The sequence below is a fragment of the Gracilinanus agilis genome, chromosome 2 (assembly GCF_016433145.1).
Source record: "Gracilinanus agilis isolate LMUSP501 chromosome 2, AgileGrace, whole genome shotgun sequence".
NCBI classification, from domain to species: domain Eukaryota; kingdom Metazoa; phylum Chordata; class Mammalia; order Didelphimorphia; family Didelphidae; genus Gracilinanus; species Gracilinanus agilis.
The window spans coordinates 636,082,998-636,109,663 of NC_058131.1; the positions used below are offsets into that span (position 1 = coordinate 636,082,998).

Consider the following 26,666-nt stretch of genomic DNA (forward strand, 5'->3'; position numbering starts at 1 on the left):
AGAAATTAATGGACTTAGTGAGGAATCATCCTGAGGTGTTGGTACTAAGGATTTCAGGCTGAACCATTCACAAAAATTAACCATTAATTAAGAATAAAAAGTTGACATACGTTTGTAATTGTACATCTCTGATGAAAACTTTGATCATTCTTCTTTAGTGTCTGGAAAATTTTGTATCAAAAATTATGTTGAAGAGTTGGAAATTGAATAGACATCCAAAAAATTCAATTTAATGGATTTTAGAAATGTTTCAGATGATATTTAAGGTTATAAGGCAGTGTAATATGGTAGAAAAAAATGGTTCAGGAGCCACGTGTTCAAGTCCTGACCTCAGTGCTTACTCTGCGTGCATGCGTGTTTGTGTGTGTGTGTGTGTAGATATAAGTACATATCTATGCAACTTTTATGTACATATCACTTAACCTCTTTAATCCTCCATTCCTCACCTTTAAAATAAACGTAATATTTATATTCCCTATCTTACAAAGATTATTATGAAAGAAACCATGATATGAAATATTATGAAAGAAATTATGTTATAATCATTAAAATGCTATATAAATGCAATATTGGTAATATTATTGTAGTACCTTCAACATCCTCCTTTCCTATCCTGGGTATCCAGAATAACTATTCTGATTCTAGTTAGTGGGTCCATACATACCCAAATTGATAGCTCACAGACCTCTACTGATGTGTTTTACTGACACTTGATGAAATTGGATGCTAAAAACATTTGCAAGTGAATATTTACCTATTAGCATAGAGCACAGTCTCCCATAAATGCAAATATAATGTCAAAACAGTGATTACAAATTGGGATAATTTATGAGAGGTCCAGATAAGAAGTTCACACCTCCTTCACTGAAGGGACTCTGCTGTCTTCTGGAGATGTTATCACATTGTTCTTGTAAGGTCTGTTTCTTGCTGGCTTATTCCTCCACTGGACTTTCTGGTCCTGCTTCTCATTTGGCTCCCTGCTCTATTGAGCTCAGTCTTCCGTGCTCTTGTATGGGTAAATTGCTCACACTGAGGCTTCTCTCTAGGCATGATGTCTCTGCTGGTCCTGCTTCACACTGGGCACATTGCTGCTCTTTGCCTTATTAGTCTTATAGTGTCCAATTGGGTATTTATTTCCTTAGTGCCAGGACAGGCATCTCAGCTAGGGTATAGTGGCTAAAATGTCTCTGTGATAAAGTCAAGGTGAAATCCCTTAGTCAGAGCTACCATACCCAGCTAACAAAAGGCAAATCCAGTGCTCCCAGCTAAGATTAGGATTTTCTTTAACAATCCCTATATTTCCAAGGAAAATCAAAATCTATTACAGATTAATTATATGGTTTAGGATTCTAGCAATCTGCCATAGTTCTAAAATCTCTTGGCTTAGCTTTAAATGAATTTGAGATGGAACAAAAGATAGTTTAAAGAGACAATTTCAGTGGTCTCTACTCAACTTATATCTTTACTATTGACACAAATAACCCCTTATCATGTAATCCTGAAGAAGTTATATAAATTAGATCTTACAGGTTCATGCCTGCCCTTGAACAGAGCTGTATCTGAAAGCTCTGAAAAGGGTGAACTGTGCATTTTCTAAAATTATTAAGGAAAATAAATTCTATAGTTGCAAAAAAGCTGGATGCATATATGAGTAATCTATAATATATAATCTGCAATGTTTTTGAATTTACTGATTGCTTAAGCAAACTATAAGTTTGCACTAAAGCAAGTTGCTACTAATGTGCCTTCAGGCATGTTACTTCCCATTGTTTTCTCATCAGAAAACCAGATGGTTGGACTTGATGGTCTCCAAGGCTATTTTTATTTCAAAATCTATGATTCTATGATCTCTAGGCTTCAGTCTTCCCTTCTGTAAAATAAATGGGTTGTTATAGATGAAGGGCTCTTAACCTTTTTTATGTCATGGCTCCCTTTGGCAGTCTGGTGAAACCTATGGATGGATGCCTTCTCAGAATGTTTTTTTTAATTCATAATTAGAGGAAATTTGGATTTGAGGAACATGTTAGGAAAAATTAAGATTCTCTTTTCTCATCCAAGTTCCCTCTACTAGCTCACTAACCTCTGCCATGTTTCCTTTTTCTCTAGTCAGCCTAACAACCCAGTTATGGGGCCCTGGACCCCAAGTTAAGAATCACTAGCCTACATGATCTCTCAAGACCTTTCCAACTCCAATTTTCTATAATCCTGTAAACCAATGAAGAGATAGGATCACTTCCATAAATTAAGTTATCAGCTTCACAATTTAATTTACCTACAGTATCTATTGATCTCATATGGCAGACCCACTTTCTCAGCAGATTTCAGCAGCAGAAAATAGGGAAGTGTTTTTTCTTTTCTTGTGTATTTGCTTTCAGTTTTTTAAAAAGCTCTAAAACTGGAAGGCAAGTTAGATTGCTTGAAAAGCAGGCTTATCTCCAGCTTGTTCTAACAAGTACAGGCCAGCTGCAGTGTGGACTGGTCTTTTTTCCCCCCAATGATCTTTGATATTGGTCTTTGTTTCTTTTGCAGAGCTGGATTATAGAAACTCCTATGAAATAGAATATATGGAGAAAATTGGCTCCAACTTACCTGTAAGTTCCTTTCTTTACCTTCCTTGCATCAATTATCATACTTCTGTTTATTGTTCTGTACTGTAAATATTATGAGAATATAAGAATCAAGAGCAAATGGCAACTCAATTGTGTTTCACTAATTATTGCCAGAATAAATGCATGTTAATAGAAAATTAGTCTCTGTGTTAATATCCAACATGAATAAAATAGTTGAAGAAATAAATAATGGAAAAAACAGTCTTCTTCAAAACTACTCCAGTTCATTCTGGAGTGTTTGTCTCTGGGAAATTAAAGTTAGAGCTTTCAGAGAAGAGAACTGTTTTATTTAAAACAAGCAAAAACTCTCCAATAGAATCCTTTCTGATGTCTCATCCTTGTTGGTAGGTAACTCTAGGTTCTTCAGGGCAACTAGATGGGACAGTGGGTAGAATGCTAGGCCTGGAATCAGGAATACCTTAGTTCAAATCCAGCCTCAGACATATACTAACTGTTTGCCCCTACCAAGTCAGCCTTTGTCTGCCTCAGTTTCCCCATATAAAATGAGGATAACAAAAGCACTTACCTCCCTGGATTTTGTGAGTATCAAATGAGAATATTTGTAAGGGGCTTTGAAAACGTTATAGTAGCTATAGAAATGCTGACTATCATTATTAGTGCCATTAAATAAACATCTGTTGTGTACAGAGTACTATTGTAAATTCTGAAAGAAGTGAACAGTCTTTGTTGTCATTGAATTTATAGTTTAATAGAAAACAGTTTAAAATATAACTATTCTCAGGGATATGTACCTTAAAAAGGCAGCTAATAGCACAGTGATATAGCTCTGGGCCTGAAGACCTGAGTTCAAGTCTAGCCTGATATTTAATACCTTTATAACCCTGGTCAAGTCATGTAATCTCTGTTTGCCTCAGTTTCCTAATCTATAAAATGAGGATAATAATAGCCAAGGGTTTTTGTAAGGATTCAGTTATATAATATTTGTTAAGCCCACTTTGCATGGTACTTTGCTTGGCACATAATAAGTTCTATGTAATTGTTAGCTATTATTACTGTTATTATCATCATCATCATTATCATTATTGCTAAAGATGGCAGAATAAAAGCTCTTCATCACCTCCTGACCTATGATTAACTCCCTGGTTCCTCTGGCTTGCTTTAAATTATAATTTCTGAAGGCTTCTGGGACTTCATCTTCCACTTCTGATGCAGTTGACTGGCTCAGAGGAATGACCATTTCACCCTATACTTAGTTGACTGAGCCAAGTATTCCTGCTCTAGAAAAGCTCTTTTCCCATAGTTTTTGAACCTTGTGAATAAATTATAATAGATGTGTTACTCTTCTGTATTTGAACTTTCTGGCTTGGAATGTTGTGCCTGGTTTATATTTTTTAATGTATTTCTTGTTTTCCTTTTTTTTTAAGTGGGCCAAATCCCTGATCAATTCTAGTTGGTTTACTTATTAAATCTGTGGCTCTTGGTCCACCAATCTCCTACATACTCTACTTCTTTACCGCTTTCAATACACCTATACATTTAGGGATAAAGAAATATGATGCTATTTCTGTAAAATGGGAACCTGCAAGTCATCACTACTATCTTTGTTTCCTGTGTCATCTCTGAAGGCTTATCGGCTCCCAAATTGGACTGACCCATAGTGGAATAGACTCTAAATAGGAAATGACTATATTGAATATGAATCAGTTTCAGAGAAATTTACCAGAATCAAGGGTATAAGTATTGGCTATATTAAATAATCAGCTTAAGATCCAGTTATTGTTTGTTATAATTATTTGGTTGCTTGATAAAGGAAGAAAAGATTTTATATTAATAATGAATTGTCTTAGCCATAATCTGCTCTTGTCTGCCATCAAGTTGCTTTAACACATGAATTCTACCCAGATTATACTAATTTAATAATTGGAATTAATTTCCTTTCTTTTCACAGCATGACGATGGCACCCCGAAGAAACAGTCTCTGTATCTTATGTTCGATGCCCCTCAGGAGAGTCCAGTCAAATCTCCTCCAGTTCGGTTATCTGATTCCCCAACTCCATGTTCAGGGTACATTATTCTAATAAGGAGCCTGTAATACTTAAATATTTTCTACTTGAATGGATGAAAAAATATTAAGTGCTTTCTATGTACCTAGCACTATGATAAGTACTGGGAATACTAAAAGGAAAAGCAAGTCAGAACTCTGTTCTCCAGGAATTTATATTCTGTTTGAGAAGATAGCACCAAATGGGATGTTCCAATACAAGGTGGATAGCAAGATCCAGACAGGCTATGAAAATTATAATTTAAAGCAGGCAGTAGTGCCAAAACCCTATTTTGTTGTCTTTATATATTTCTTTCCATTTTATTGCTTCTTAATGAGGTGGTCCTGTATTGACCTCTACCCCTAACATATCTGATAAATTCAATTTGAAGTGAGCATGCTTTGAACTAAATCAAAATCTCTTAAAGAATACATATGTGGGACTTTTCTCCTCTCTTTCAATTTTGTTTTAGTGCATTTCTAGATAGATGCAATGTCTCAGCTCCAATTGTGAACATTTGAAGAAGCTGAAAAAAAAATTCTTCCACTCCTACTTTGTTTGTCCCTGAATAGAGAGATTGGACCCACACCCTCATGATCCCTTGAACTCTTCTTCCTCTAGGTGCTAGTAATCTTTAAGAAAAGGAGTTGGCCAGAAGAGATGTAGAAGCTGACTGCTGGTTCCCCTCAACTTGTTTGAGGCTTTAAGAGTAGCCCTGAATCCTTCCAGGTGTAGATTGGATCTTCCTTTCACTTAGTCCCACCATATAGCTACATGATGGAGTCTATATCAAACTGTTGTATGTACCAAACTGTAATATCCCTGCTACCATCTTTTTCAAGGAGAAAACAATTGGAAGTTAAATATTCTTAGAAAGCCTAAACGATATCTTATGCTCACTATGATTTTGGATGGATTTCTGGATAAAGAAAAGGATAAGCAACATTTTTCCCCTCTTAGGTCAAGTTTTGAAGAAACAGAAGCTCTGGTGAATGCTGGAATGAAAATCCAGCATCCAGTCTCAAGAGTCTTGGCTCCAAACCAAGAGACACATTTGCAGGCTTCAGAGAAATCGAGCCAGAAAGAGTCTATGGGCTTAGGAACAACTTCAGATGCTCTTGAAAGAGTAAGTGGTGATTTAGAATATAGACCCCATGAATGCACAGGTATCTATCTAATGGTCCAAAAACGACATCTCACTGCTCAAAAATGCATAAATAGTGAGTTCCAAAGCCTAGAAATAATAAGTTGTTGTGTCTCTCAACACGTTAAAGTAATTTATCCTAGAAGCCATAGTTACCTGAATAAGCCATCTTTGGAGAGAACAATATTCTAGAAGTAAATCTATTTTATTTAAAATTCTTGTTGCTTTATTTACCATGATGATGTTACTACTTTCTACTTGAATTCTTTGTAATTGAATTTTCACCTGGGCATTCATCTGCTGATCTTCTACTTTTCCTAGTTCTTTTAGGATGATAGTTTAGACCATTAGCAGTTGTGCTAGGGAAGAAAGATAATATTCTTTTGAGGTGAACAGCAGGTTGTCCTATTCTTGGGACCCCATTAGGATCCATTAAAAAAAGATTCTTTTCTCTTTTCACACACTGAGATCTTAGAGCTCAGGTGTAATAGTGTTTACAGTTTGAAGCTTGACACAGAAAAATCCATTCCCCTGCTATCCACAGGCTTTCTTAAGTATCAGAAATGTTTTTTTTCCTATTTTTTCCAATTTTCAAATTTTCCTATGTAACACCCATTATTTTATATATATTTACTGGAAATAGAGTATGCTTCAAGATTTAATATTTTACTTTTATTGTGCTAAATTGATTTGTTAATGAAAATTAACTTCCCATTTTATAAATGGGAAATTAATGAGACATCTAGGTTACCTAGTGGATCAAAGTGCTGGGCTTTGAGTCAGAAAGAACTGAAGTTAGAGTTCAAATGACCTCAGATGCTGGCTGTGTGACCATGGGCAAGTCACTTAACCACTACCTGCCTCAATTTCCCCATCTGTAAAATGGATTAAGATTTATGCATTAAGATTTGTTGAGTGCTTTACATACCATAAAGTACTATATAAATGCCAGCTACTATTTTAATTATTATATGTGAAAATATATTTTCTTATCTTTAAAACTATCTACCTCTCTAGCTAAACTTCACTTACTTTGATTATAATGATCATAAATTGATTACTTAGTTTATAGTTCAAAATATCAACAAATGGATCATTTCCTTCTCTTTACCCAACCCTAAGCTGCTCCCATCCAGTTTCCAGCTAATAATCAAAGAGTATACTGATTTTTGTTTTTATTTTACTAATGGGCTATAGGAGAGAGGATGTTAGCTATCAACATGGTTCAAATAGCAAATAATTCTCATCTCCACCAAACCAAACTCAAAACACCTATTTTGCAGCAGCTAGATGGCCCAGTGGATAGGGAGGACAGTCCTACAGATGAGAAGTTCTGGGTTCCAAAATTGACCTGACACTTCCTAACTATGTGACTCTAGGCAAGTCACTTAACCCTCATTGCCTAGCCTTTTTTTCTCTTCTGCCTTGGAACCAATACATAATATCCATTCTAAGAGAGAAAGTATGGGTTAAAAAATAAAGACCAAAAAAAAAAAAAAAAAGCTATCGTCCTTAAAGAATTGGTTATTTCTTTAGCATGAAATAAAAAATGTCAGGTCAATAGATGATACTTACCTAGACATGATCTTCCTCTTTGTCTCCTCTATTTTCTTTTCTGTATCCTCCTTACCATGTAGACAGCTCCTGAAGATTCCTATGTCTCTGCTGAAGCTCTCCTCAATAGGATATCTCATCAAACCTCAATATGTGATGCGCTTGAATATCTAGAGCCTGATTTAGCAGAAAAGAATCCCCCAATTTTTGCTCAGAAACTTCAGGTTTGTAGCCCAAGTGTAACCTGTCAGTGTTCCTTTCTAAAGTTTATCACACCTCAGTAGAGAATAAAATCCCTTTAACATAAAACCAAATGATTTAAATGGGGGTGAAGAAGGGGATAAGAGGTTGGGAATGGCCAAAAGTCTTCCAAATAAAATATTTTCTTCACACCCAGAGATAGATATTTTCCCCTAAGGATGTCAAAAATGATGCTTATGTTGTGATTATATTCTTAACAAGATGATTCCTTTTAAATCTGGAAATGGGGCTAAAGGCTTCATTTTTCAGAGGTCATTCAGTTTCCCTAAAGACATTTCTAGTAATTTATTCACTGAACAGGCTATAATAAATCACCCTTGAGTGAGCTATTTATATAAACGACAATTTTTCTGACTCCCATTGCAATAACATCTGGACACAGTGTAACATCTGGAATCAAAATAATTATCTACCATCTAATTTAAAGTTGGTGATTTGAATTGCTTTCCTCTATGTGAGAAGAGTCTCTTATTGAACAAATCTCAAGAGATTATGAGAGCTGTGTGAGAGATGAAGTTTTGTTAATTGAAATTATTAAGAAACTTTATATTGAAAATATACTTTAGGGCAAGTAGGAAAAGGAAGAAAAACAACCAAAAACTTTAGAAAAAGAGAAAATTTACCAAAAAAATTCATCTTTATCCATATAATGTTTGTGTTTCTGGACAGTTATTTATTTGAAAGGCTTCTGTATTGTTCTTAATTTAAAAAAAATTCAGCCTTCTGCTGTCTTGGGCTGCTGAGGTGTTTCTCATGAAAAGAGCACTGACTCTGTGTGTTATTTCTGAGTTGTCATCCCAACACGTTTACGTGTAGCATCCATTCTTGGATGTGGACCACATTTACATCCTGTCTTAATGCATTTTTCTTCCCATGGTTTACTCATGACGCCACCATCTAACAGGAGGAGTTAGAGTTTGCGGTCATGAGGATAGAAGCACTGAAGCTAGCCAGACAGATTGCCCTGGCTTCCTTTGGTTCCTTAGATACCAAGGTACCTGCTCCCTGCCTGGAATGCAATGCTACCTGGGTGTGCCATGCGTGCTGATAATGAAACAGGAGGCTGCTTTCCTAACCACGAGGCACAAGTGTGGTGCTAGAAACTTGCCAAATAGCATGTCCATAGAAGAGGAGGGACCCCCCCCTCCTCTAATCCGACTATGAGAAATTGTTCCTAGGAAGGGACCTAAAATCCACAGTCCCCACAGATTTCTCTCTCAAGTGCCAAATCCCACTGAAGTTTGCCTGACTCTGGTTTGAGCCAGACTCCTCTTATATGTTGTGAGAGTACTGTTCAGGAGTTACATGCCAGCATTAATTCAGTGAAAATTGAAAATCCAATATAGGTTCTTGATCAGCTGTGTGTGTGTGTGTGTGTGTGTGTGTGTGTGTGTCTGTGTGTCTGTGTGTGTGTGTGTGTGTTCACACCTGGTACATAGTAGGTGCTTATTATTTATTGATTAATTGTATAGTGTAGTTGTCTGTCTTTGAGAAAGAGGGCTCATTTTTTGGATTTTAAAGTTTAGAAACTCAGAGCTTTGTTCTCTCAGGTCCTAGACAGTTGTAGTCTGAGATTAAAGGGGCAGAAGTTTCTAGTCTCAGCTCTTTGAGGCCCTGGGCAAATTATATCACCTGTGTGGATCTCAGTTTCCTTATCTCTAAAAGGAAGTTGAGCTCAGTGATATCTATTGCCCTCTGCTCTAAAATTCTGTATGTTTTAGTAATAGTTATAATGGAGATTTGATCCTAATAGAGACTAAGTCTAGGCTTTAAAGCAGTGATTCCCAAAGTGGGTACCACCACCCCCTGGTGGGTGCTGCAGCAAACCAGGAGGGCGGTGATGGCCATAGATGCATTTGGGGGTGGTGAATAACTGTAAGGGGGCGCTAAGTAATATTTTTTCTGGAAAGGGAGTGGTAGGCCAAAAAAGTTTGGGAACCACTGCTTTAAAGGGTTAATAATCTTTGTTGTTTTTAATCATTGGCATTCATAATCATAATGACCACAACAATAAAGATGATAACTAAAGTAGTAAAAATATCTTCTATCTAGACTTTTGAAGCACTTTCTTATTTATTATTTTATTCCATCTTTACAGTGAATTGGGGCAGATGTTATTACTCCTGTTTTACAGAGAGGGAAACCAAGACATAGAAACATTTGGTGACTTGTTCAAGGATAAGCAATGAATCAATCAGTGGAACAGCTAAGACCAGACCCTAAATCTCCTGATTCCTAATTTAGTGCTCTTTCCATCCTAATTCAAGTTGTTCTACTCCTGATGGTGTAATGCTATTTTTTTACCCACTTTCTTGTGACACGCCAGTAGGAGATACACTTGTGTTGTTTGATTATAATGTCATTATTTAAACAATGCACATGGACAAGTTGAGTGTGCTGTTATTATCTTGGAGAGCTCTCCCAATTTAATGAGAATGCTTATGGCTTCCAATATTCAGATTGGAGGGAATTGGACCCAGGAAAAAAAGGCTGAAGTGTTAATTACTAGCCAGCAGTTTTCTTATTCCTTTTATTATTAAAACAGAAAATTGTCGGTTTGACCTCAATATCTCCCTTGCTAACTTAATTTCTTTTGGAATAGCATATTCCAAAGCTTTGGGAAATTGCTTCAGATAGGTACCTATCTCTACTGTCTTAGAATGACTTGTCTCTGAAAGTTTACCTAAGTGAATTTATATGACTATTTCCCTGAATACTTGTTCTTACTTGTAATCAATATTGATGAGACTAGCTGTCTCCAACCCCTTTGGAATTATAGCTCATGTTCAAGTTATGATTCAGTTTGTTGTTACTGGACAGAAATTGCTGGGAACTTGAACTTCTTCTGAATTTGTGTAAAAAAAAGAGAAGGTTAAAGAATAAATTTGAAACTATTCAGTGGTCTAACCCAGTAAGCTATTTCTCCAAGGCTATAAAGATATAGTTTTTAAGAAATAGACTCAAACGAGAGTGGAAGAAGTATTTTTCTGGGCCCTATTTTCTTCTTTAACTTTTTTCAACCATCTATGGTGTTTAGACCTTTGGGGAACTGATGATTTTGAAGAGAAATTATCCCTTGTTTCCTAAGCTGAAATAACCCAAGAATAGCTTATTTCATATAAAATAAAAATTCCACTGACTCTCTAGCTTGTGTACAAGTGGATCTGTATTCTCTTCTATGTAGCATATGTTTACAGAATTCCTACTTAGTTTCTGAAAAGTGCTGATGCATCAAGAAAGAAAATAGCAGCTCCTTATACTGTTCGCTCTTCTTCTTACATATTTTATCTGCAGGTGACATAATATAGGTTATGTCATTTTAATCTTTAACAATTCAAATGGGATCACTTGGAACTAAAACAACATTATGTGTATGTAAGGGATCATGAGATATGATGTGGTGTGAACTGCACATGGTTTGTGGAGTAGACCCAATTTTCATTCCACATTAGACTGACACTACTTATAGAAGCGTAGTTGATCCTTCAGGAAAAAAGCAGAGTTATCTTTCATTAAAAAGGAAGCATTCCATCAGGAAACATCAATTGAAATCAAATGCCTGGTTGGAATTTTATCCTTATTTCTGTGAACATCTGGTTTGACTGAATTCAGTTTTTTTTTAAAAAGAGACTTCATTCATGTGACCACATTTGACATTGAACTTTCTCGTTTTTAGTTTGCACTTTTGCAAACTTTTACAGACAGAAACATCATGTATTTTCTGCACAGGTTTGCATGAGATACTAGCAGTGAGTGAGATTAATTTCAATTATGCATTTCACTGATCCTGATTAAAAAAGCAACTAGCTTTTCTGGAACAGGAAAACTCAATTAAAAAGATGTAATTACGTGTCTCACCAAATAATTGAATGAATAGATTGTTTGTGGAATAGACAAAATAAGAAACATACTATTAGGAGAAATGTTTTATTTTCCATGAAGGTCATTTATTCCTCTAAGATTCTTTCCCCAATGACAGAAAGGTGAAATTTCAAATCACAAAAAGTAATAAAAATCATTAAAAAATAAGATACAGTATCAAAATGGGTATTGTCAGATCTAGGTAGAACTGGGACAAGTAAACAAGGTGGGGGTTCGTAAACTAGGTTTAGAAGAGCAAAAGGAAGCATTTGAGACCATGATGCCAGGTAAGCAGGCAGTCAAATCAGGTGGAACAGATATTTATTAACCACCTACTATTTCAGACACTATGTCAAGCTGGAAAGGAGAGATAGGACAGTCATTTAGAAACAATAGATTGTAAGACCCTGACATTTGAGAGAAGACTCCAACCATGATGAATCATCAGTGACAGGAGAGTACCATTCATAGGAACCAGGACTTAGTGTAAGACAGGCAAGCAAGGAAAAATAGGAGACAAAAGAGCGAGCACCCTTGAGAATGTGCAACAGGCAGGAAGCCTACTATCACCTTTCTTTTGAAGTTGGAGTCAGTGACTGGTCTTCCAGACCAGGTACAATAGCAACTCCTCCACCTGGTCAGTAATAGTGTAATAGTATATATTAGTATAGTATAATAGTGTATGTGCAGTAAGTATAAATGCAAGGATTCCCCAGACCTGGCAGTCCCAGACAACTTTGATCAAATGCCTTCGTTTCTTTCCAACCCACTAAGTTTTATTAATCCACAGGTACCATGGATGGTATACTAAGTTGGGCAAGATTTTACATTTTCTTTCTAACTATGTGTAACTATTTGATGATGCCTAAGACTTTTCCACTGAAAACTGAAAATATTGAAACTATTCCAAAGAAATATTTCTGTGCTTTATCTGGATACAATATCTTTAAAGCAGACAGTATCATTTGGATGCTTCAGTAATTTTTCTTGCTGTAGTTGTAAGAGAACTTGTTAAAAAATAAAAAAAATCAGTCTGCTATTTAAATTTATTGTTTGCTTGATGCCAAAGAACAAAATTGACTGGATCTTTGGTCAAATCCATGAAAATAATTTTATATATATTTTAATGTGAATGAGATATTATTATGTGAGCCTACTATCATATTTTCCATTTTCATCTTCCTGATAATTTTTAAGAATAATGGAACAAAGAGAGGCAGCATGACCTCATAGACAGGGAGCAGGCCTGATTTCAAGGGGACCTGAACTCTAAACTGAGATCTCTTCTAAAGCCCATTCCATCTAAATTCTACAATTCTCTAACGTATATGAATTGTGTGATCCTGAGTAAGTCTCTCATTTTCTTAGTGTTAAGCAAATTTCTAAGACAGCTAAGTTGCCTGTTTACAAAGATGTAAAGAGGTTCCAGCCTGGGATTTTCCTATACCGATGAAATCACAATTTCCAGGTTCCCCCCCTCAAAAAAGGACATGTTGAAGGAAATGAAAATATTTGTTTTTAGTGAAAAATTTTTTTTAACCTATTGGGTAAGTCTACTCAGAAGAATTCATCAGCTTGTTATACTTAGTAACAAATGTATCAGATCTGCGCTTTGTAGTTCCCGTTATTATTTTTTATGAAAATAATTCAACCAGTACTAAGGCCCCCAGGCTCACTTAAAGAACATTCATTTTGTCAAATAATAGGCCATCAGGAGATCTATTCATGCAAGCAGTTGGGTAGGTGTGTAGAAATCAGCAGTGCCAATAGATTGTGGCCAGGCTGGCAGTCACAATGTATGTGTGATTCATGAACTTTTGTTGTTTGAAGCCAGACTTGTTCATCAAGGTGCCATGATTCATGATCTTAGTTTGTGAGCCTGTTGGCTTTTTTTGTTTCTCTGAAAGAGCTATTTCAGGATTGTGTGAGTGAGCAAAAACCTAATCTCAATCTGATCTTAAAACACTGTAAATGAGAGGCAAAGCTGTTCATTTCAGTGAAAGAGAATTCCTTGGGGTCAGGGAAACCCAGAGTGCAGCAACTGCATTTCATTAACCAACAGATGTACATTCACTCATTCAAATTGGTTGTGAGACCATTACTTCTTTTACAGAAAACACCAGGTGGCTGCTATGAAAGGTGATAGTGAATCTCTGTATCCAGCAGGGTTGGTTTTCCTTTGTTTTGAAAGCTCATCAATTTCTGACTATCGTTTTCAGTCTAATACTAGAAAGAAATCTTAAATTCAATTAATTTTGGATTATGCTTTAGGGAGCTTGATTTATATTCAGGCAAAATTGATTCATATTTAATCATTGTAATAATATGACCACAGGCAGGTTTCTTTATTTTTTTTACTGGGCTTGAGTTTCCACACCCATTAAGGAAGGGAGTTGGATTAGATGAGCTCTAGGACTTCTTCCAACTCAAAACATTCTAAAATTCTAAGACCTTAACCTCTTTCTTTTGTGACATGAACAATTAGCACCTGAAGACAAATAAATTTTTGATAGTATAAAGGATATAACATGATATAACAGAAAGAGCACTGACTTTGGAGTTAGAGGACTTGGGTTCAAATCTACCACTGATGTTTTACTACCTCATGGCCTTGGGCAATTTACTTTAACCTCCATGTGCCTCAGTTTCCCCAATTATAAAGTGCACAGCTTGGACTAGGTGACACCTGAGATCCCTGCCAGCTCCAGATCTGTGAGCCTCTAAGCCTCATGAAGAAGTTTTTTGCTCATGAACTTGCATTCACATGCTTAGCTTCAATCCGTGTCTTCTTATCTTCTGTTTTCCTGCAAAGTTTCCTTACACTCAATAAATTGAAAAACATTTTAAGAAAAGTAGTTTACCTCTATAACGTATGATATTTGAGCACTTGTAGTTTCCCCGATAGTTTAGTCATATTCTCCCCAATGAGATATCGGTGAGTTTTTAGTCTTCCTTAAAATTTTGCAAACTTGTGCATCTTTGGGGATTATATTTGCATGCAACTAATGATGGAGAATTTGTCTCTGCAATCCTAAGGACTGAGATCTAGGTAAACCACCATTTGAATAAAGAAGAATTTGTTTTAGGCCACATCTCCATGTTGTGTGGCAGTCTTTTCATAGCTGAGTATTCCTGGTCAAATCATCATAATAAAACCAAAGCAATAGAAACCCACCTCTAGAACAAGTTTAAGCATTTATTTCCCTTGCATGAGTATTACTAACTAGACATAACAAATTGCTTCAACACCTCCAGTCCTATCCATTAAATTTTTGTTTCAGTTTTGTTATATTTACTTACTGAAGTAAAATTTTCCTTAGTGTAATAAGAATAAGCTTGGCAATCTGTATTTGCATCAGAATAATTCAACCAGTACTAAGGCATCTCCTTGAATTTTTTTCCAATGGCCAAAAATGTGAACTTATCCTTTAGTGCCTCCAGATATGACCTTCTTTATCTGTTCATATATACAACTATTTATCAATAATTCTCAAATTATATGTATCACCCTTTAAATGATATCATATTTTCTTGATTTACTAATATTTTAATAGTGTCATCACAGAATAGTTTTTTGTTTGTGTATGACAACGACCAAGGGGATAGGGCAGATCCTTTTATTCTCATGTATTTATTTCTCCATGAAGTGAGAGGTTCATTGAACCAGTGAGACCAACCTGCCAACATTACTTGCAGTGCTAGTATTTGGGCTGGTTCTTTATGCTTTCTTCAACTTTGGCAGCCAGAGTGGATATTTTCAGCTTCAGATTAAATAACAACATCTAAAAGTTAATGAATGGGACTGAGATCATGATTGATTTATCCTTTTCTTTGCAGTGAAAATCATATGCTTATTTACTTCCATAATCTACTCTACTAGTCTCTGGTTCCTGTTGTGACTGCACATAGCATCATGCTTTCACATGCTTTCACAGTGCCAAACATTGTCATAGCATCATTTAGTAGAATGTTAGAGGCTGGGAGGGGACATCACAGGACAAAGTTATTATTAACATTCTAAGATCACCCACCATCTTGGTTCTATGATAACCTCATACTGAAAAGATTCCTGGTCAATTTGATCCAACTTATGAAAGTACTGGTCATTGGGTTGGAGGGAGGAACCTGGTTGTTGAGACATATTTAAAAAAAAAGTTACCGTAATTGACTGAATTTTTCAATTTCTAATTCTTTGTCATGTAAATCCATCTATGATGAAGGCATGGCCTCAGCCAGCTATAATCAGCCTACCTTTTAGTGCATTGGGAAAATGGCTTTTTAAGGTCAAATTGATTGACTATATATAGTATGTTTTAGGAAGCTGATCTGATGGAAAGTTACTCCAGTGGGAATACCTCATAGATGCCATATGATCTAGAAGCTGAGTCTCACAGGAGAAATGCATAGTCCTGAAATGTAGACAGTCTTGCAAAGGTGATCAAAATACACATCTATTGCAAACTGAGAAAACAGAATGAAATCCAACATCTGCTTCCCCCTCCTTTTTTTCTATCGTGTGTATGTTAAAGAAGTAGGATCCTATTAGATAATGAATCTGGCTGTTCTTACTCATTCTGTCTAAACTTTTTTTGCTTCCTGATAAATGGATATGATAAACAGACTTCTCATATGGTCTATTTAAAAGCAAACTGTACTCCCATCTAACTTCATTGTTTCCAGCACAGGTGCACAATGATAGATTTTTCGTGGATTGTTGTCACACAGTTTTCCCATCCATTATCATGACCCTTCACACTTTCTCATAGTTTTTTGTGTTCATCATTTACAAAAAAAAACCAAACTAAACACCACTTCCCTGCCCCCCACCCCCAGCCCCAAACATACACATTATAACTGACCTGTTCGTGAACCAGATTAATGTGATCTTCTTTGTCTTATGATTAATGTTTACTTTTTTTAAAAAATTAACAATTCCACAGAGAGAGGCTGCCCTCCCAGCAGATGTTCCCATCTCTAAAACTGCCTTGTACTCTCGCCTTGGGACTTCTGAGTCAGAAAAACCTCCAGCCCTTCTTTATCAACAATCGGATATAGATGCATCACTTCGAATCGCTAGAGAAGAGGTATTTCCAATGTGGGATTTGGAGATGTGGCCCCTTTGATTGCCTCATTAAAGATCTGGTTGCCACCACATTTAAATAAGAAATATATATGTGTAGAGTTCAAGACCTCATCTTTGACAATTTTGTTCTTACTTTAAATGCTATGGGTAAAAGAGGGATGATTGAGGAAGCCAGGTTTTGATAGTCTTCAATACAGTCACTGTGAAATGTGTCTGTGGAATTCAATTGGATTTGTGGCCAAAAATATTCTCAATCTCACTTCTCTGTGATTGGGCATTGCCCAAGGATATAAATTAGTTTTTTTTTTCTCTCTCTCTCACCAAAGTTCACTAATCAGAAGTGCAGCTTTATTGGAGTAGGCTGTTTCTCTCAAGACATGTTTAACTGGTTGCTTTTTTATTTCTTCATATATCTTGCAAGTTCTGTGAAAATTACTTGTCTCTAGACTGACTTATCAAATATCTCCTCCTTCAATTTAGATCATCACAAAGGAAAGAGAGGTCTCAGAGTGGAAAGACAAGTATGAAGAAAGTCGACGGGAAGTGATGGAAATGAGGTCAGTGATTAAGTTCAAGAGCCAAGGTTGAAAGATTTATCTTCTTGTTGCCTGAAAATTCTTATGCTATAAGTAACCATGTGAGACATCTTGGAGTAGTGGCTAGAGGGCTGGCCTTGGGATCAGGAAGACTTGAATTCAAATACTACCTGTGACACCTACTAGTTGTGGGACCAAAGGCAAACTATTAGCCTCTCAGACAGCTTTCTAAGACTCAGTTACAGATGAGTGGTTCATCTGTGTCAGTGGAAGGTGTTTCCACAATGAAAGTCTTCTACACTGGTGAAATCATAGAGCTGGACTCCCTCTAAAAAAAAGTGAGTAATCATTATTGATTATATGTATCATTACTGGTTTCTTTTCTTTTATTTCTACCTTTGGAAAATCCTATGTGCAAAATTCATTGTTTTTTCTTTGGAATTACCATTTGTTATGTTTGTTTAGTCCAGACCTGTGATTTATCAGCGTAGGAAACTCCCTCTATTAATGCAGATCACAATTATTTTGCAATTTGTAATTCTAGGGGCTCACCAGAGGCAATGAGAGGGCCATATAGTTAATATATATCTGAGATGGGACTTGAACCCAGATCTTCCTGTTTCTTAGACCTTTCCTCTACTCAATATTATATGTTCTTTGTGGTACATACATACATACATACATACATGCATACATACACAAAATATAGGATCTGTCCACATGAAGTCTTTTTGAAGGAAAACTATTGAATTTAGTTCCCGAACCTACTCCCTACTCCCCAAACGATTAAATACATCATTTGTTACAATTTTAATGAACAGATAAGACAGCTAGACTGTCTTATGGACTGCATTTTCTTTTCCTTATATACATTAGGTAACAAAAGTATCTCTTTCTCCTATGGATGCTTTCTATTTTCTGATTGAATGTTTTTCTGGCCACAGCTAAAACTATAAATACTGTCTGTTTTTAAAATACAACCCAACCTTTTATAGTTAAACTGCTAGCCCAGTGAAATTTTGAGGATGGTAACAGGAATTTGAAGAAGCACCTATTAAGGATGCTGTAAGAAGTTCCAATGGCCCATTTTTGTTTGACAACTTTAGACCCTATACTAATATCAGAGGTTTTTTTTTAATAATGGGTAGGCTAATGATTCCTGGTCAAGTTAAGAGAAAGCAGCATCCTGTTATTTATGTTATGGTTGAGCCCTACCACCTCAACCCACAAAGAATATTTAAAAAGCTAAAGCTGCCTTTTATACTTTCTGGGACCAGCCCTTGGTTTCTGTATCCCTTAGGAGTATTGGTATTTGGTCTTTCCTCCTTAACATTTTGCCTATGATGCACATTCCCCAAATAATGACAATTATTAAACACACACACACACACACACACACACACACACACACACACACACACTTTGGATTTCTGAAGAAGTCCAAGCTAAAGAAAACTGGGAAATTCCAAGAAAGTATAAGAGATTATTTTCTAGCATGAACTGAGCCCAATAAGTGGTTTATCCTTCATAGCATAGAAGAAGCTGGTTTCATGCCATTGATCTAGCAAAGCTTAGACCAGGAATGGATCGGCTACCTGAACTATGTGTAATCGGTTTATATGAACCTGTTTTTAAGAGGAAAAAACCAACATCAGCAAAGACCTTAAAAAGACAACTATCTCTGTGAATGCTAGAAGCAAGGGGATGAGCTGGAAAGATATGGCTTTGACTCTTCTTAGATAAAGTACAAAATATGTATGTGGGATTTAATTAGATGGGTAACCCAGAATGTCCTGATAAAGCCTCTTTCGTATGATGGTGTTGCATAAATGGGGAATCTGGCTATTAGAAAAAGTGTAGTATAGTAGAAAGAAGATTTGTTTTGGGATGAGAAGAACTGGGTTAAAGAATGAGCTATGTGACCTTGGGCAAATCACAGTCCTACTCTGAGCCTTGTTTGAGCTTTGTTTTCTTGTTTTTGTTGTTGTAGTTGGCTTTAGTTGTAATTTTTTTAGTTAAATGGCAATAATATTACTTGCATTATCTATTTTAGAGTTGTGATGAGAATCATATTATACAGTATAAGTGAATATGTATTAATACCATAATGTAAATATTGTGATTTATAATTATGCTAATTCTCTTTCGTACAGGGATAAGAAAAGTTAGTTCAAGCCTTTTATTAGGAAGCAATCTAGCAATAATTGTGAAATAATTACATAATTTGTTTTTGTTTTTTCCCCTCTATTTGTGTCAGGACTAAGGAGAAACTTGGGCCAGGATGTATAATCAGTCACCAATTAAGGCTCCAAATTAAGTTTATAGTTTCATTGTATATACATATCATGCCTTATTTCAGCAAGGAAAATCATCTGTTAGTTTAGCCAAAACACTCTTCTGAGAATTACCATACTGTAAGGGTAGGCCTATTGTATGGGCAGCTGGACAGCTAGTGGATAGAGCACCAGGGCTAGATTTCAGGAAAACCTGAGTTCAGATCTGGCCTTAGACATTTAACTAGCTGCATGACCATAGGCAAGTCACTAACACTAAATTTAGGTTTGTCTAAATTTCTTCATCTGTAAAGCTGAAAAAAGAAATGGCAACGCACTCCATTATCTTTGCTAAGAAAACTTCAAAAGAGGTCATCAAGAGTTGGACATGACTGAAATGACTAAACAACTATAGGCTTACTATCATAGCTCAATTTTAAAGTGTTTGTGAAATACAAGTATTATCTCATGCTGAAGAGAAGCAAGATTTCTCATGAATTAAAAACAGTGATTTCTAGCTCATTCCACAAATATTTATTGAATACTTACTTTGTACAAGACTCTGTGAGGCATGCAGGAATGAATAAGACCTTATCCTCAAAAAGTCCAGTAGAAAACTTGAAATGTGTAGAAAAGATCAATAATACACAGAAGCATACAATTAATGCCATAAGAGAGGCACACATAAAATGTCATCTCAGTTCAAAGAAGGGAGAGGACACTGTTGAAGGACTTCATGAAGGAGGGGACATTTTAGATTCCTATGGAAAGATAGGATTTCAGCAGGTGGAGATGAGGGGTAAGAGAGGAAGAAAGAAGTGGGTGGGAGAAACATTTCAAAAAAAGGAAGAGCTTGAAATGCTAGCAGTTTAACTTGATTATGGTAGGGAAGCTGCCTGTAAGTAGGGAAATGGGAGATAAATTTGAGAAGTTAGAAAAGGGCTAGAGGGCGTTAAATGCCAAATTAAGGAGTTTGAACTTCTTTGAAGATAATATGGAGCCACTAAAGTTTTATGGAATGAATGGATGGAACAAATTCTTAGAGTTGTGTTTTTATGAAGGTTTACACCTATTGTTCATTTGTGTGTGTGTGCAACCACAAAAATAAAAAACCACTTTATTCAGTGGAATTTCTATAAGTTGCTTCCTATTTAGAGACAGCCCAATTCTTTAGCCATAAATATGCATTGCTATTGTCGTCTGAGGCTTCTTGGCCTCATGAAATAAAATAATTTGTCATGAAGGATCAGGACCCCTGGCAAATATCTGTACTGATCTAATTTCTCTTACAGGAAAATAGTGGCAGAGTATGAAAAGACCATCGCTCAAATGATAGGTAGGTGCTAACTTTCTGATGGGTATTGTCCTTACATCCTGATTTTATAAAGATTTTGTGGGTAAATATGAACTAAGGACATAAAAAGGCATCATACACTTCTTACATTCTGGTTTCTATCCCATCAAACAATCCCCTACAGAAAATATACCTAGGTTAAAGAAATAATTGATTTAGAAAATCTATTTAGAGATGGAAATATCATTGACCCACCAACATAACCCAAAGCCTATGAATGCAATCTTAGCTGTTTTCCTGTAGTAATGGTATCATCTTTATGACTTCTCTTTAATCCAGCTAAACTCCCTGGTCAGGAATAAATTTGGGCTAGTTTCTATGATCTATGTATCTAGTTTGTTCATAGAAAAGAACAAATTCAGGTGATACGAGATCATATTCACTCTAGGTGACCTTTAAATCTTTGAGACATACTGACCAGTTCTATTTTAGTTTAGATTTTTTGGTCCTAATGAAAAAAATCCAATTTATGCCTTTAAATTTTAGTACAAATCCTCCAACATAAAGGTTAGTTCTGATTAGGTATTATTTTCAAGAAGCTTAGGCATATTTGTTTTACCAAGTAGAAGCTTTGTGTGAATACAGTAATATCTAGATTAACTGAAATGCAGGTTAACTGAAAACAAAGCAGGAAAGGTATTTTGTTTCATTTCCTCTTATTGAAAATCCTTGTGCTATGATTGATGTTCCTCTCCTTCAGTAAATATAATATCACAAACATCACAACTTCTTTAGCAATTAAAGATTTTCAGAACATCTGGTAATTATTTTTAATGCCAGTTATTGTACAGTGCTGTGCATATGACAGATCAGGAATATTCAGCATTTACCACAAAAAGATACACTTGGCCTATATCTATATATTAGGTATTTTCTTGATTTGTGGTCTCTTCTCCCTAAGTAAGAGAGGTGTGTGTGTGAGGAGATGTAGAAGTGGGCAATTAGAGGTTTTGTTACTGCATTCCAGTTAATGAAGGTTTTACCATATGGAGACAACATAAAAAGTTGCCTTTGGTGGAGGATAAGATGATTTTCTGAATAATGATTTGATAAATTTCATCTGATCCTAAATCAATATATTAATAGTTTTGGCGTTAATGGAGAAGGTATCAGTTTCACCATTTTCCATTCTAATGAGCTGCAGCATAAGAGCTTTAAACAAGACAGCCCCTTCCCTTCAATGACATGAAGAAAGGAAAATAGACAAAAGTTCTTCTTGTTTGCTATTCTCTGTGTTTTCTAGCTATGTGTAATTTATTATTTATTATCTTTTATTAGTGTAATAATTAATGTGTACATGAAGCTTCAACCTTTCTTGAGTTAAATGTTATTGAAAGTGATAATGTTGAAGGTCTGTGTCCTCTATTATCTAGTGTTTGGCAACTTAATAAAGCCCAAAGGTTTTGATAAAACCTTTTGATGTGGGAACATCAGGAAAACCCATTACCATTTGTCTCTTCACAGCTGAGTAATAGCTTCTTAGTATTGCTCTTGGTGTGGATTTATGAGCAAATATTGAAATAAAGAAGGGGGAGTTTCTGCTCATTAATGAAATTCTGCCTAAAGGCACCTTTTGTTTCTACAGCTGTTTTTTTAATAAGCTTCATTGCTTGCTTTTTTATTGCTTCCCCCCACTCCCCACACCCCCTATACACATACAGTAAAACAAACAAAAAAAGAGAAAGAAACATTCTTGTTTGTGGCCTGCCCTAGTTGACATAAAAAAGGGTATTTTTCATTCTGTTGCCTTCTTTACAGCATAATCCCCTGAGATGGTTTATTCAACCAATGAGTACCTTTCTTTTCCTTTCCACTCAATCTCATGAAATATGGACAGGTCTGGGCAAAAAGGATGAATTATAATTAAGCTTCTCTGAAGAATCAGAATTCTTTCTTTCATAATATTTTTTATGTCTCCAGACCCTTTCATCCTTCACTGACACCAGAGTTTATAAATGTATCACCTGAAGATCTAATCTAACAAGCAATATGGTGACAGCTTTACTTTCATAGCTTTATGAACATTTGTTGACAGTTTCATGTACTTCTCCCCATGTCTGGTGCTCTGATTTCTTTCTAACACCTAATCCAGTTATCTTAAGATTCCTGCTTTCAGAAATACCACTGTCTTTGAAAAGAAAATTTCATTGTGTCTTTCCACCCTCCATTCCTGAATTTTCATTCATCTGCATCCATCTATTTTTTCATTGCTTAAAAAAAAACAAAAACAAAAACATGGCATGTTTGTTGAGAACATCAGTCCATCAGCCATGCGGGTAGTTGATTAAAGGCCACCTTTGCATTTAAAAGTTCTTATTGTTTTCTTCTGGAACACTGGTGTGCTATATTAATATAATAATTATTATATATATTAGTAACCAAAAATTGAAAAAGGACTTAGCCTACATCAAGGCTATTTTCTAGGGATCTCTCAACACTGCATGAGGTTCTATGTAGAAAAAAAGCCCCATTTCTCTTTAGTAGATTTAATGCCTCTGTTTCTGTTTTCATCATCTGTCCCAGTCACTTCTATGTTCTAGGCATCATGCATGACAAACAGTTGATGCTGAAGGGAAGCTCAGAGCCAGAAAGTGGTTTATGTATCTAGGGTTCAGACCTGTAGTTTAAATGAGAGCCACCTTCCTTAATTAGAGAGAGTCCTTTGTGGCTCTGACCAATGCTTGTGTCTGTCCCATTTCCTAAATCTTTCATGTTCCCCAAAACTTGCATGTGATGACAAAGTTCTTTTGCATCTTCATTTCAGTTTGTGCCATTTTCAATTCCCTTTGGGATTTTTTTAAGCTATTAACCATTCTTCAGCCTAAATGTTAATAATTCAAGATTTTTTAAAAATGCTTCTGTGCTTTCTGCATTACAGGTCGTTTCACTGTTTTTTTCTGCTTTCCTAACAATTTCCCTTGTTATCTGTTTTGCTTTCGTTTTTGTTGCTTCTTGCTATTTGCTTGCAAAACAAAAAGGCAAGCCTGGTAAGTAACGCTTCTCATCCACTTTTGACACCTGCTTTATGCAACTCTTAATCTTTTTGGCTTTCTTTGCTTTTATTTTGTGTACTTGCTACATTCCCTAAAAAAAAATTACAGGCATTTAACTCCATTATCAGAGTTAAGGTATACCTTCTTATAAATTTTTATAAACATATAACTCCATCATTGGGGCCCTAGAATACCTAAAAATAAAAAATTCAGAGGCATATTTTTCCATCTCTCCTAGAGCACTTATGGCCCAAGGGCTTATTTCAAGATTGTAGTCATGAACAGAGGTACATATTTGTTAATAATTACATCTTTGGCATCATGGAGAGAGAAAATTCTGTTTCAGAATTGAGTCTGAAAGGATATAGGCAAAGGTTGTAAAATTATCTAAGTCAGGAAAGAGTTTTAAAATGTTTTTGATAATTTTTTTCTGGTTAAGTAAAACCAAAATGGACCCATAAATGTACATGATGTATATGTTCTGGGATCTAGAGAAGAAACCATGAAGCAACTTGTAGGCAAAAGCAATTTGTCTTGTGCAGCAACTCCAAATACCCTTTTATTTTCTGTCGCTTTAGATATGAATCTTTAAAATGTTAATGGGGGGATACTAGCTCCTTTTTTTGCCTCATTAGGCACTAATCTCTTTATTTCATAGCACACTATAACTTTTTTTTTAATTCATACCTTCCGTCTTAGAATCAATTCTTTGTATTGGTTCCAAGGCAGAAGAGCATTAAGGATTGGGTAAAGGGTTGCCCGAAGTCACAAAGCTAGGAAGTGTCTGAGGCCAGAGCTGAACCCAGGACCTCCCATTTCTAGGTCTGTCTCTCAATCCAGCCACTTAGCTGTCCCCAGCACGAAATAAATGTACATTAATGCTAGTCAGGGCATATATATTATGGAATTATGATAAGGCAGTTGCCACAAGGTCCCTCTAAAATTTCTGATAATGGATTTTTCAAAAACTTGAAACATTTAAGAATTGAATTGGAAGGAGCCTTAGAGATCATCTAGTTCCTCTCCCTCAAAAAGATGGAGAAACTATGGCCCATTGTGGTAAAGTAACTTATCCAGAGGTCACACAACTAAGAAGCCACAGAGCTAGGAAAGGAAGCCAGTTCTTCTTGGCCCTCAGCCCACTACTTCCCACTACAAGACACTGTCTTCACTTCTTAAATAGCACAAGATTGTGTTGAATTCCAGGTTTAACCAAGCTCCCAAATCCAGAAAAATAAAGTCCACCAATTAGGGGATCTGGTATGCTATAAATCTGAGAATTTAAAGCATCCTCAAATGTTTTTCTAATTCATAGCAAGAAAAAGAAACATCTTGGCATTATTTATAGCTTCTGAATCTAGTTAAAGGAGAACTAATTTCATTTCTGTAAAAATGAGCCCTTTCTGGACACAACCAGTGCTTTTGCGTTCATTTTCTGCTGTGGCCCTCTAAACACTGTGAAGCAAGCTTTGACTTCACCAAATATACCTCAACACCTAGTTTGATCTGGGTCTTTGGGGATAATGTCTCAATTTTCACAGTGGAGTCCCCAGGAGACAATTTCACATATAACTGCTTTCTCCTTTCTGTTGAGTCATCTTAAGGAGTAAAAACTAAAATCAAGAAGTAAAAGTTCTGGGAAAAAATTGCTCCCAATGGAAAGGTCACAGCAGAATTTCAATTTAACAGTTGTAAAGTGATATGAGCTTATGGGGCTTTAGTCCTGATGAAAAGACAGGTGTAATTTCCTGATTAGACTCTAGTCTAAAAATAATCCCAGGAAGAAATGGTCGAAAGGAACAGTAAGTAGGACAAAAGCTTGTCAGCACGGGAGGAGCAGGAACAGTTAAACTTACCGAGATGGTGCTTCTGGTTTCCTTCATCTGACTTAGTCTCTCACGGCTGGACCAAGAATCAGTCTCATTTTAGATCACTGTACCAAAAAAAATCATGCCCTAGTTTGACACAAATAGTCTGGTAATAACAGAAGTTAACATTTCCCCTGTCCCAAAGTAAGCTCCTGGGTTTATTTGGGGAGACATTATTAACTAGAGTCTAAGTGTAAGGCAGTTATACTGGTATTATCTTGTATTGATACTGGAAGGAGCATGCACTTTCTTTTTTTCACTTATTTAATTTTCATTTAGGTAGTGATAGAACTGCCAAGCACTTCAGCCATAATTGGACTTTGATCCAAGTTTAGAGTTGGATTCTAGAGCAAAATGCAATAAAGTTTTCATAGACTCAAAGCCACTAGAGGTCATCTAAAACCTTTCCCTGACCAAGTATCACCTCAACAATAACCCCAGCAAATGAGAGGGAGGTAGCCTTTCACCTCCATAAAGACTCATTCAATTTTTAAAATTATATTATGGTTAGGAAGTCTTTCTTCACACTGAACTATTTCATACTGCCTTCCTGCAGCTAGTTGTAGCTTTGGGGGCCAAGCAGAAAAAGTCTAATCCATCTTCCAATTGACAGCCTTTGAAAACTAGAAAACAGCTACCATGTTCTCCATAAATCTCTTTTTAAAATTAAATATCCCATTTCTTTCAAGTGACTTATATGATATATAATTGGGCAATCTACCTCCCTGTTTAATTGGCTCTCTTCCGTGCCATTCAATTACTGTCCTTAAAATGTAGCACTGAGAACTGAACCCTGCACTCTAACCAGAATAGAAAACAGTAGGACCATCCCTTCTCATATTCTGGAGGCTTCATCTCTTTTTATGCAAATCTAAAATCACTTTAATATTTTGGCTGCCATAACATTATTGACCCTCTTTGAGTTCATGGTCCCTAGATCTTTTTCAAATGATCTCTTATTTAGTTATATCTTCCTTTTTTCTACTTTCCATTTTATAAGATCAAGTGTCCTTGCTCTTTATCCAGACACTCTACTTGTGCCGTTATTCCCATCTATTCCTTTTCCTCCCTCTGTCCCTTCTTCTTTTTGTCTCTTTCTCTCCCTAGCCTGGTCCCCTTCTCTCCCT

At 35.9% G+C, this 26,666-nt stretch overlaps 1 protein-coding gene across 4 annotated transcripts in view; it reads left to right on the forward strand.

Moving 5' to 3' along the window:
* Window positions 1–26,666, forward strand: part of TACC2 (transforming acidic coiled-coil containing protein 2) — a 213,406-nt gene that overhangs the window by 176,990 nt on the left and 9,750 nt on the right. For 2 of the 4 annotated variants that reach the window (XM_044665637.1, XM_044665636.1), the window contains 8 exons: window positions 2,530–2,591; window positions 4,519–4,634; window positions 5,573–5,738; window positions 7,394–7,534; window positions 8,476–8,565; window positions 16,373–16,516; window positions 16,996–17,072; window positions 20,617–20,660. In XM_044665637.1, the coding sequence (XP_044521572.1) occupies window positions 2,530–2,591; window positions 4,519–4,634; window positions 5,573–5,738; window positions 7,394–7,534; window positions 8,476–8,565; window positions 16,373–16,516; window positions 16,996–17,072; window positions 20,617–20,660 (840 nt within the window). Of the gene's footprint in view, window positions 1–2,529; window positions 2,592–4,518; window positions 4,635–5,572; window positions 5,739–7,393; window positions 8,157–8,475; window positions 8,566–16,372; window positions 16,517–16,995; window positions 17,073–20,616; window positions 20,661–26,666 lie in introns of those variants that run through there. The other 2 variants (XM_044665638.1, XM_044665639.1) reach the window with 2 other exon arrangements.